General features: G+C 35.9%; 1 protein-coding gene across 1 annotated transcript in view; it reads right to left on the bottom strand.

Moving 5' to 3' along the window:
- Positions 1–576: 576 nt before the first annotated feature.
- The window catches only part of KAT2B (lysine acetyltransferase 2B), a gene marked incomplete at its 5' end in the record, with an annotated part of 40010 nt that continues 28835 nt past the window's right edge, over positions 577–11751 (bottom strand). The window contains 7 exons of the mRNA XM_083871643.1: positions 577–2600; positions 5654–5738; positions 5836–5899; positions 6261–6297; positions 7059–7173; positions 9943–10086; positions 11065–11175. Coding sequence (XP_083727769.1) covers positions 2407–2600; positions 5654–5738; positions 5836–5899; positions 6261–6297; positions 7059–7173; positions 9943–10086; positions 11065–11175 — 750 coding nt within the window. The 3' untranslated portion in view covers positions 577–2406. The remainder of the gene's footprint in view (positions 2601–5653; positions 5739–5835; positions 5900–6260; positions 6298–7058; positions 7174–9942; positions 10087–11064; positions 11176–11751) is intronic.

Raw genomic sequence — 11751 nt, 5'->3', positions numbered from 1 at the left:
TTGAGGAAGAAATCAGTCCTTCCTGATCTCAGCTGCTTTGACTAGAAGTGTTCAGTAAAATAGCTCTTGGCTACTGTTGCTCCCCTCAGAACAGAACACTTTCACAGGACCAAATCTGAGTGGATGGGGGGGTAAAAAAATCTCTTGCTACTCTAATTATCTGTCACATACTGGACAGGTGGAGGCTTTGTTGATGTGACCATAATAAGTGACCATCTGGTGATGTACAAGCTCAACCTGGACTGTAGTTTGCTGCTACATATATTCTGTATTGTGAGTAAAGGACTCTTGAAGGCAAATACCAGCAAATAGCATAAGCATGCTTTGAAGTGAAAAAATCAAAACTTTGGAACAGCTCAGTCAACAACACCTTGTCTCAGTTACCATAAAGCTGAGAATGCTACTTGGACTGAGCTCAGCTCAGCTCAGCCTATCATGCTCTTGGTGAACTCTATCCTACCTGGAAGAGGCACTGACAGCACCCGTGTAGCTTCACTGTGCTTGGTTGTGAAATTGCTTCAGTAGGGGTGTTTGTATCACAAGTACCAAGTAATGAAAAAAAGAGACCAAAATAAGTAGGGTTTTGTACATATATAATTTAAAACTATTCTGTACCAGTACAATATATTAATTTGACAAATGTAAAGTTCATCAGCTGTTAAAGCATTTGCAAAACCACATATCCTACCATAACTTTATTGCACAGCATCTATGAAAATATTAATTCTTAAATTAGAAAACACGTTTCAATATAGAAGAGACAATCTGATTGAAAGACGATAAGAAAATCTACTCTGAAAATAACAAAAATTCACAGGTTACCAAGCTTAACAGATGCATCTGTAGGCCCAATCTACAAAACAGGTTTATAGCATCCTGTTCTGGCTATTAAAGAAAAAGTACTCACTGTACCTTTGTTATAGATCCCTATGTAGGTCAGACTAAATTCATACAAAACACGATGGCAAGTCCAGCATTAACATTTTGAATACCTTGGGTACCACATTTACTACTTCTAGATAGTTCCTGACATCTTGCTGAATTGATCTGTGTTCTAACATCGCACAGGCATTTTGCAGGAAAAGATTCTTTGACACAGCACAGGATTGGTTTTCTCAGTCTCATAACCTGAATTTTACCAGTGTAACCTCTGTAAATATAAAACACCAAGAATGAAAGTTTAACCTGTTTTTCACAAAAGCAGTCATAATTTACAAACTAATTAGAAAATGTCAAGGGACAGCTTTTTGGCCTGTACTGATCTACATTAAGGATTTAGGTGTACCTCTTAAAATGTAGTGTAAGCAGCAAAATGTATATATATATATATATATAATATGTATATATGAGTATGTGTTCTTTTTGAAGATATACTGAGAGCTGTAAAATGTTAATATGTTCCTGGGTCTAAGTAATCACAGTTAATATGCATTTACAATAAAGCTTGGTAGAAAATCCAGTTTACCACAGAGCCAAGTATCTAAGCTCGAAGCTGTCCTATGTTGGCTTCTTTTGTGTACAATAGTCTTATTTCTGCTGAACAATCTAAAGAATTTAGCAGTGAGGAGTAGTAAAGTAGGGTGGATCACGAAGTGCATAAAACCTTAACTCTACTAAGCCAATTAAAATTGTCTAGTAGATGCAAAGTAGTCTCTAAAGTTATTTTGGGTACTTATGTCCTGCATAAGCCAAGTCACTATGACATTACGCATCTAGCCAGATTTTTTTTTTTTCTTTTTTTCTCTTTTTTTTTTTTTTTTAAGAGTGGTTATGAGATTACAATTTGCAGGTAAAATATTTATCAAAACTGAAAATGAATAGAAAAACTTGCATCTATCAAAGATCACAGGCAGTCCTTTTTCAGAACCGACTGTTCTTCTCTCACAGCTTCTCAACCAGCTGAGTGTTTCTTTTAAAAAATAATATCTTATAAAAAGATTCTACAAAGAAACAAGTGTTTCAGAACCCCCCCAAACTGTTGTTTTCCCTTACAATTTTCTTTTTTTACTGGAAAAAATAATAAAACTTTATCAAATAGGTACTGCATTAGGTAGCTATAACATTAGGTAATCTATAACATCTGTTGTCTGGGAATTTTCTCCATCTTCCCAAACATGTGCAACTTCCCCCATGTTTGTGGGGTGTCTGAGGCTGTAGCTGATAAACTTATTAGGAACATAAGGTAATCGGCACACAAAAGAAATATTTCGTAATTAAATACATTATAAAGCATTTAATAAAATAATTTTTGTAACTTCAGTATAATACATGTTTGCAAAACTAAAAGGGTTTTTTAAAAGTGCTAAGTATTAAACAAAAGTTTCTTGAAAGTCCCACAACTCAGATATAGAACAGCTTTCCCTGTCCATAACATAGGCACACTATTTGGTTGTAAAAAAGACAGTGTCACTTGTCAATTAATCCAGCTTCTTTAATTTTTGTGTAGAAGAATTTCTCCAGTATATTGGCACATTTGTAGTATTCACTCTCGGGGGGGTTGTACTCTCTGCAGTTTGTAAAGACTCGCTGCAAGTCTGCCATGAATAATTTCTTAGACACGTAGTACCTGTTCTTGAGTCGCTCACTCATTGTTTTGAGATCTGCACAGAAGAAAAATAAATTAACAGCGTTGGATTCAAATACTTTTTGTGTGCAATTTTCCTTCAGACTGATTTGCCATTTAACATGAACTGGCAAAGCTAGGATTTGGAATGGAAATTGCCTTCATCTAAGGCATGGTCTGGATTTTAGCTTCAAAAACAACTGAGCTTCTGGAACTAAGTAATATTTCAGTCTAAGGATGAATTTATGTAGAGTTTATTTTTAATTCTTTTTAACATTAAAGCTTTTTTTGTTCTGTTCTCACACTTAGAGCTCTGAGTTTTCTGTGGGTAGTAGATGTCCCTAATGCTCTTCTGTCCTGAGACAACCTGTTCTCAGCTCTGCTGGAGGAGGCCTTAGGGGTATATGGGCAAAGAACTCAAACATCACAAAACATGGATGTTAACCTGAAACCCTTACTGCTGTGCAAACACAACAGAGATGATACACTGTCTACACTACAAGCAGGATTTGCAGCTTTGAAAAAAAGAGATTAAATTTGTTCTACGCTCTACATTTCTATTACCTCTTCAGAGTTTTCAGTTGTATACTCTTTTTAAGAATCATGTGAGAACTGATCTCCCTTGCTTTCAGAGCATCATGCAAAACATTTACTTACAGAACATTCTTTAAGAAGTGTTCTCCTTTATACTAAAATCAGTCATCAATAAAATATGTAAATGATCTCAGTGTTCGCCACATAGTTACTTACTCAGTAATTCTCATCAGGCATTTAAAAATTCTGTCTACATTACAAGTGTTCTAGGAGTGAGTACAGGAATAGAAGTAGTGGGAGGTGTGCTGGATGCCTTGGCTTTTCTCACCTCAGATGCTCTAACAACTATTTTTTTTAGCAATGCTTGAGCCAGGCATCAGCAGCACCTTTGTGAAACTGTAACAGAAGTAGCTGAAATGAAGACTTAATGTCAATGAGTATTGCAAGGACAACAAAGACCAAAGACCTCCAATGCAAAGGAATTACACTTTTTCACTTCAGATTTAAAAATATGGTGGTATTTTTGTTTTGGTAATGGTTTGGGGGGTGGGTTTGGTTTTTTTTAAGGGAAATTTGAATTTATTAAAAGAGAGGAAACCCTGTCAAATTGACAAGATGGGATTATTTAAGGAAAGTCTGATGGATGCTCTCAAATACTTTTTCCAATGGTACAGAACTTGCCACTCCCTAGTTTTCACAATATTTTGCAAAAGGCTCATTCAGCTCCCATTAAGTCTGAAATTCAGGTGCCTATACCTAAATTAGATATCCATAGACTAATTATAGCACCCAGCTGTGAAGGCTGTTCAGCTCACCCCAAAGCAAATGTTGCCTGGCTAGAGAGTTAAACTGTTCTCTAAGCACAGTGAAAGTTTGGTTCCATCTGGCTGTCACTCAACCATACAGCTTTTGAATGGCAGATGAAAAGGGAAAAAAAATCCCCAAAGAGTATTGTTTAATAGAGCACCTGACAGCACTTAAAATAGGGGTAAAAAAACATTTATACATGAGAACTGACCTTAGGAGGTAGTAAAAAAAAATTACAGCCATACCTCTCAAAAACTGAACAATTTAGTCTGTACACAAACATAAAGGCAACTGTTATATCTTGTCTGAGCAACTTTTTTACAGTATCAGCATGCTGGCAGGGAGAGCAGAAAGAAATCTGAAGTTAATCACGAATCAAGGCACGGTTTAGTCATGCTGGGTTCCTTAGCTGAAAAAAAAGGTAAAACTAAACCAGCTTAATCCTCAAAGTAAACTGCTGCCCCTACTTCTAGTGTAATGCATCTGAACAAGGAAAGGATAGACAACATCCCTACTTTGAGTCTGTCTACTCAGGTAAGTTGTTTGTAACCACTGTTCAGATTAAACAGATTTATGAGCTATATCTGCTCAGAAAAGCAGACAGAGAAAATTCTGCCACAGAAGAGGATTCACATTCTTTCTTCATTGGTAGAAAATAAATTTGCATTGGGGATACAGGAAGCAAACGATTGGTTTATGAAGTATATGTACATCTGCTATTTGGGAATGATAAGTTGAATATAAAACCATAATTAAACTAATTTGATATTCATGGGCTTGGAGCCTATGCAAAGCAACATGAACAAATACTTTTATTCTCTTAGAAACTGATGGCTAGTAGCCTGCCATGAGCCTGTATTTCATACTCTAACGACATTAAAGGGTTCAGAAACTGTAATCAAAGTGATAGAGGTGAGTACTGCATAAATGAGGAAGGAGTGCCCGAATTCAGTTTTAAATCTGATGCAGTACAAATCAAGCATCTGTTTAGAGTATCACTGAATTATCATTGAAATTATATGTCCCAGAAGTCAAAAGCTGGGTCATAGAGAAGCAGTCAAAAGAAAAACATGATTAGCAGTTGTGTACTTCCCTTTGCAAGCAATCCTACATAAACAATAGCTGTATTATTTATAAGTAAAACAAATGTATCAATAAATGCAACACCTCAGACAACTGTGGCAGATCTAAAAGACAAAGATAAAAGTTAGCTTACAATCAGTGCATGAAGTATTTTCCTAAACTTAAATTGTAGCAGTGTTAAAACTTAGTTAGAAAACCCTGTGACCTTTGAAAATGTTTTCTCTCAGTGATTTATAAATCTTAAATCTGTATTTCAAAGCAACTCGAATGCTCAGGTGTCCCATGAAAGTTTGCCTTCAGGTTTTTTAACATATGAGTAGGATCTGCAATGACCAGTTACCAGACACAAGAACATATGCCTAGACCTCACCTACACCAGCTCAGTCTGGAAAGCTTCTAGCTGACTGCACCATTTAAGAGCTTGTTAGGGCTCTCCAGGGCACACTGAGATTTCAGATACGTACACCACACACGTTTCACAAAGGTCACAGAGCACTCATCAATTTCAAATGACAGCATCACACTCCTGACACTTCAGAGCTGCAAGGTATTCAGCTGCAAGTAATATATATCTTTTACCATAAAACAATCAGATTAAAATTTATCTGCTATGTCTGCAGCTATAATGATTTTTAAACTCTACTTAAAAAATGTTAATGGCATTACCCATGGGAAACCTTATAACTTCATAATATCCAGGAGCTTCTGTTCTCTTCACAGGTTCCATGAAGGGCCAAGCGCTTTGATGGCTCTTTGGTAAAGAAAAAAGTAAGGTATCTAATATGGAAACTAGATATTGGAAATAATTTAAAAATCTTTACAGAAAGTAAACTAGAACTAGCACTCACCTTCACTTGCTGCAGGATGGTTTTTAATGTGCTGTAAAGTTGATCTGGATCCTTGGGCTCCTTACTTGAAGGAAAACATGAATACAAAAAGATTAGTTTGAGTCTCTTATCTTCATTCCTACAATTTGTATCTTACCTAAAAAGCAACTCCAACGTTTCAAGCATTTTATGGAAGAAATAAAATTCAAAACAAGCAAACAAAGCCAAACAAAAATCTGCAAAAAAGAACCCTACTACACAAAACACACTTGCCCACAATAAAAAAATAAAATAAAAAATACCACCAAAAAGCCACTTAAGAACTCATCTCTTGCAGATTATTTGATTTCCAGTGGCTGGAAGGAAATATCAAGTGGCACTGTTTAAATACTTTTCTCAAATGAATATCCCAACTGCTTCAGCATTTTACTTTGTGTAGCACTCACCCTCTTTCTTTTCCACTTGGTTTCCAGCCAGTCTCTCCTGTACAGCAACAACATGAGATATTATATGGGAACTACAGCAGTAACATTAACTGAGTTATTGCAATTCAAAGAAGAAAAGCCATTTCAGCACTACTGCAGTAAGATGGGTTTGTTTTGATAAAAGCTACTTCTAATAAATAACATAACCATCTAGCCCACAGTTCCATTCAATTTCCTACACGCTTCTTCCTCCAGACCGTTGAAAAGATTCTAAAATATTTCTATATGAAACATATTTCTTTTCAATAATTCAAGACATATTTTAATGCAACCCACCCCTGTAAAGAATAATCATGATAAAGTTATCTAATCTGATTCCCCAAGGAAAAAAGATTAAAATGCAGAAAAGCACAGCTGAAGAAAAGTCCCCCAAAATATGATACTTAATTTTTTAAAATTCTGTTTTGTCCTGTACGTTCATGCCTTGAACAGAAATCATTGTTGTTCAGGAGTGCAGTGCATTAAAATGGTGCCAGAGGGAAACTGCCGCCTACACTGTGATATAAATCAAAGAGGGATCACATATAAGTAAAATTATACACACGTACATAAAAGAGGATCAGCCTGGGATGCCTTGGGGAAATCTCAAAGACAGCAGTTGCAATGGAAACACAACAATCTTCACAGAAATCAAATCAGCAGACCAAAACAATTACATTCTAATCAAAAAGAACTATGTAACTACATCAGTATTTCTACTCTCGGACCCTTCTTGGGCTATTCTGCTTTTGTTCTACATTAAAAGAGATGGATACATACTAATTCCAGGAATGCTTTCTATAGGAATCTGCCGTACTCCATCTTTGAAGCAAGAAAGGCCAGGATAAACTTTCCGTATTTGAGCTTGCTTCCTTTCTATGAGCTTTTTAATAATCTGTAATAAAGCAGATAAAATAATTTATTTGGTCTAAAGTAACTCAGAAGATTAATGCAAAACTGTGATGAACAGAAACATTCTCACTTCCTAACCTTGCAGCCCTTTTCCATGAAGCTGTTAATGGGGCTGAGCTACCTGACCAAACACTGGTTCTGTAAATGAAACTACTAAGTCTCTCACCTACTTTGGCACAGATCTAGGAACAAAAGGAGTCATTGCTTGCTCTATTGGTCACAAGCTGCACAGCTCTTGGGAAGACAGGAGCAGAGGCAGAGAACGAAATTTTCTGGAAGAAGGTTTGAGAACTGGCCATAAAATTTTAGCAGCTGGAGCTTCTGAAATGCTTCAGCACAGCTGGTCAAAAATTTCAAGGCCCATACTGGATGCATGTATTTTGAGGTAGATAAATGTTCATATTTCAAAATTTTAGAAATAACCTATTCACTTCAAAGTCTCCATATATCTATCTGTAGGAGTTGCTTATGTGTCAATCAAAGATACTCTCATGTAAGATTTTCTCAGGAGGATGTCAGAATGATGCCACTCTTCAGAAGCAAAATTCTACTCTCCTTGCAAATGCTAGAGAAAGGCTTTTCCCACTTCTGGGTACACTCTGTTTTACTTTCCAATCTTATTGCCTCAAATTCTAAGCAATTTGCTTTGGTGCTCTTGACCCACTTAGATACTTATCTAAGCTTTGTGTGTCCTGGTATGTGACTTTCAAAACTTCATAACTTGGAGCAAACAAATGCACAGCCATGCAGACCACCAGTTTGATAGACTATTTTCTTTGGAAATAATAAAAATGGACATATTTTTAAGGACCTTCACTCCCTCATACATAGCATTTCCTCTCAAAGAAGAGAAAAAGATTAAACCAGACTTTCAAAAGAGCTTAGAAATGTTAGGAGGAATACAATATACAACAGAACCATGGCCAGACTCCAGCATAAGATGAAAATAATTTCAAACTAATTATTAAATCCAACTTAAGCCTTTCTTATAATTTAGGAACTAATGACTCTTCCTGATTAAAGCAAGCTGTTCAATCAGTACCAGTAATAACTCACAAGTCAGGAGCTGACAAAGCTTTGCATAGAGGGACTTGTCATATTTTTCAGAATGACTCTAAACAAGCTAGTGGTACAGTGTCAGGTGATATGGTCTTAGCAGCCATAGGCATATACTCCAGTTCCTTAAATAAAAGCTTAGATCCCATAAAAAATTTCTCTTCTAAAAGGCCAGATCCCAAAAAGCTTGATGTCTAGTACTGGCCAATACCAGCATTCAAGAAAAACGGTATATAATACAAACTGTCAACATTAAAAATGCTTTTTCTGTCCAGGTAATATTATCGCTGCCTTTGATACACATAGACAAGCAAACCCTCTTCATGAAGCTGCAGATGTAAAGGCTATTTCTAAATTTCCTTGCAACAGGGAGAATAAAAGCCCTGATCAGTGTTTTTAATGTTAGGCAGGCAATCCTAAAATGCAGTTCCAAAGCAGTATGCAATTATTCTCAGGGAAGATCAACGGCACAGATCAGTGCATAACAGCAATTTTCTTCCTAATAATTTTAGACATGAGATGTGTGGAAGACCAAGGCACTTTATCTACACGATAAAGTGTAGATTTATCTCCAAGTTCTTTAGAATGATGTGGACATCCCAACAAATAAGAGAGTGAAGAAAGCTAATAAAACAATCCCAGAGGCAAAATTTTGGAGACTAGCAAGTTTTCAGAAGTGGCATGTTATGTTGATGGTTTGGGCCCAGAACTGTACTACTGCAATTAGGCAAGCCTAAGGTGTAACAGGCTACAAGAGACACATTCACTATACACACTGACAACATCCCACCCCTAAGGGGCAGCTGGCATGTCCAGCAGTAGCCTGGAATCTGAAGGGTAATGCAGGCAAAGAGAAATGGAAGGGGAAAAACTTATGGTCCGTGTTGTATGGACATATGAAAACTTTCCCAATAAGTAAAGCTTAAAAACCTTGTAAATTAAATGTAAAACCATCAGATAGTGGCTCTCCTTCTCGAAGCACAGGCCAAATCATTCTATTGGAAGAAAAATTATTGTTCCATAAAGAAGATTTTTAGCAAAATAAAAGGTCAGGTTTGAACAATCTTGAAAGAACAAATTATAATTGTATTTCTTTAAAAACCAAGGAAAGTATTTAAACACAAGTGGAAAGGTCATAATTATTTTGCTAACAAATTTATATAACAATATTTTATTATATAAAATATTATTAAGAACTAAATAAAGAACATCCCAATCCAAAGAGGGACAGACTGGAAATTAAAACAGTCCACCTTTGATTTATATATTAAAAATGGCAGAAAAAAAAGAATCCTCTACTTTTCAAGTAAAACAGGCCATGTAATACAAACACTCCATTTAAATGTCACTCTAATGAACACTACTGATATGGGAGGGAAGGAACTGACAAAGCCATAAAAAAAAAAATTCAATCTCATAAGATTTTTCTCTGTTAACTACCACAAAATTGAGCTTTGAATTACTCCTCAAAATAGTGGTACTTTAACAGTCTTGTTCTTGTTAAGTCAGTAAGTTAGAATTTGATGCTTCAACTACAAAATTTTAGCACTTGGACTTGAATGAAGGGATTATATTAACTAATAAAAGTATGCACTCAAATTCAAGCACCAAAAAAAAGAGCTAACCTGGCACCCACTGAATTGTTTCTAAACATCTGACTAGAGGGTAACATTAAACGTTTCATTTCAACCTTCACCTCTTTTTGCTTTTTGATGATGACAGAAAATTCCGTGTAGGGGATCCTTGGATTTAATTCACATCCCATTAATGTGGCACCCTCATAATCCTTGATGTAGCCAACATATTTTGCTTTTGGTACTTTAATATCTTTGGAGAAACCCTGCCAAAGAAAAAAAAATATTATCATAATGCCATTTTCCTTTTATATTTGTTTTAACTGAAATGAGCAGGATTTAGAATCAAATTCAAGTTAATGCTAAAATACAAAAATTACAACAGTGAGTTACAGACCATGGTTCAGTGTTGCGTAAACCTTCTCATGGGAGGCACTTGATAAAAGAACAGTTTCAATTGTTAAGAAGAGCAATAGGGGTGATTGCATTCATTTTGAATGTGTGAAGAGTAAATTGTACCAGTTTTATATACAGAACCATAGAACAGGCTGGAGCGAACTTGAGGAGATCATCTAGCCCCATCTCAGCTCAGAACAGGTCTCATCATATCTGGCTGATCAAGGCCATGACCAGTCTTGAAGATTGTAAAAGGACAGAGATTCCACCACCTCCCTAGGCAACATTTTTCAATATTTCACCGCCCTCAGGACAGAAAAGAAAAAAAAAATTCCTTCTAGTTGCAATTTCCCACTGTCCAAAAAATCTTCACTGCCTAATGCTGTACTGAGCATCTGAGAAAAATCCAACTCCATTCTACTGACCAGATAGTTGACAACTGTTTATCAAATCTATTTGATAGAATAAACATTGCCATCCTTCCTGAATTTGAACCTCATGTTTCAAATCAGGAGGAGCTGTAAGTGCAGGTCAGGTAAGTTTATCACAGATATGCCTAGTCGTTTATACTTCTTACAGAATTAGTGAAGGAACTGACATTTTACCAGTTTTTGGACTAGACAAATTAAAGACTATACCATATACTTATATTCAATTGATTCTATCAAAGTAAAAGGTATTAGAAGCCAAAAACACTACATGAGATGAACACAGAGCACATCTTATAGATAAAAAAATATACATGTACAATTGCATTCTGCATTTTATCCATAAATAATTTTGTCATACCTACAGCACTGCTAGATATAAAACTCCTTATACAAAGCAATTTCTTGCACTGAACTCACTTGTTTTTTGAAGTAGCCAATAGCATATTCATCTGCATACGTGAGGAAGTTGAGAATGTTGTGTTTGATGTGGTACTCCTTCAGATGGTTCATTAGGTGAGTCCCATAACCCTGTGTGAAACACATGAGGAAAAAGCCATGACAAAGCCTTTAGGGACTGCACATACTAGAACCTGTGGACCCAGGGTCATTATACACTATTTTTCAAAATGCAGTCTTTTCCTCTAGATCTCGTTTTAAAGATTTTCTCTTAATTAATTTGGTCTTGCACACTCAAGAGCATCTTTTGAGCCTTGTAGGGGTATCTTTGTGACCCAGCACAGAAGTTGTAATTCAAGGTACCCATCTTTTTTGTTGTTGTTGTTCCTCTTTCAAATGAGATGTCAACCATTAAAATCACATACTTCACCAATAACAAAACTGCACATACTGTAAAAATAGAGCATTCTTTCTAAGCCATATCACTTCAAAACTACAAAGCAGTAGCAATACTGAAATTATTCCAGTGTTCTGTGCACCTGTAGCAAAACAGCCTCTGCCTCAAAGGATTTATCACCTAAACTTATCATAAAGCATAAAAAGGAACAGTGAACAATTACCATAATAAGGGGCAGAAAAGAGTCCACAATCAAATAAATAGCTATGTCTTCTGACTGCACACAGGAACAATTTCCACTTAAATTTAGC

The sequence above is a fragment of the Zosterops lateralis genome (genome assembly GCF_965231275.1).
Source record: "Zosterops lateralis genome assembly, chromosome: 1".
Taxonomy (NCBI): domain Eukaryota; kingdom Metazoa; phylum Chordata; class Aves; order Passeriformes; family Zosteropidae; genus Zosterops; species Zosterops lateralis.
The sequence above is the reverse complement of the archived record's forward strand: the minus strand, read 5'-3'. Positions and strand labels throughout refer to the sequence as shown.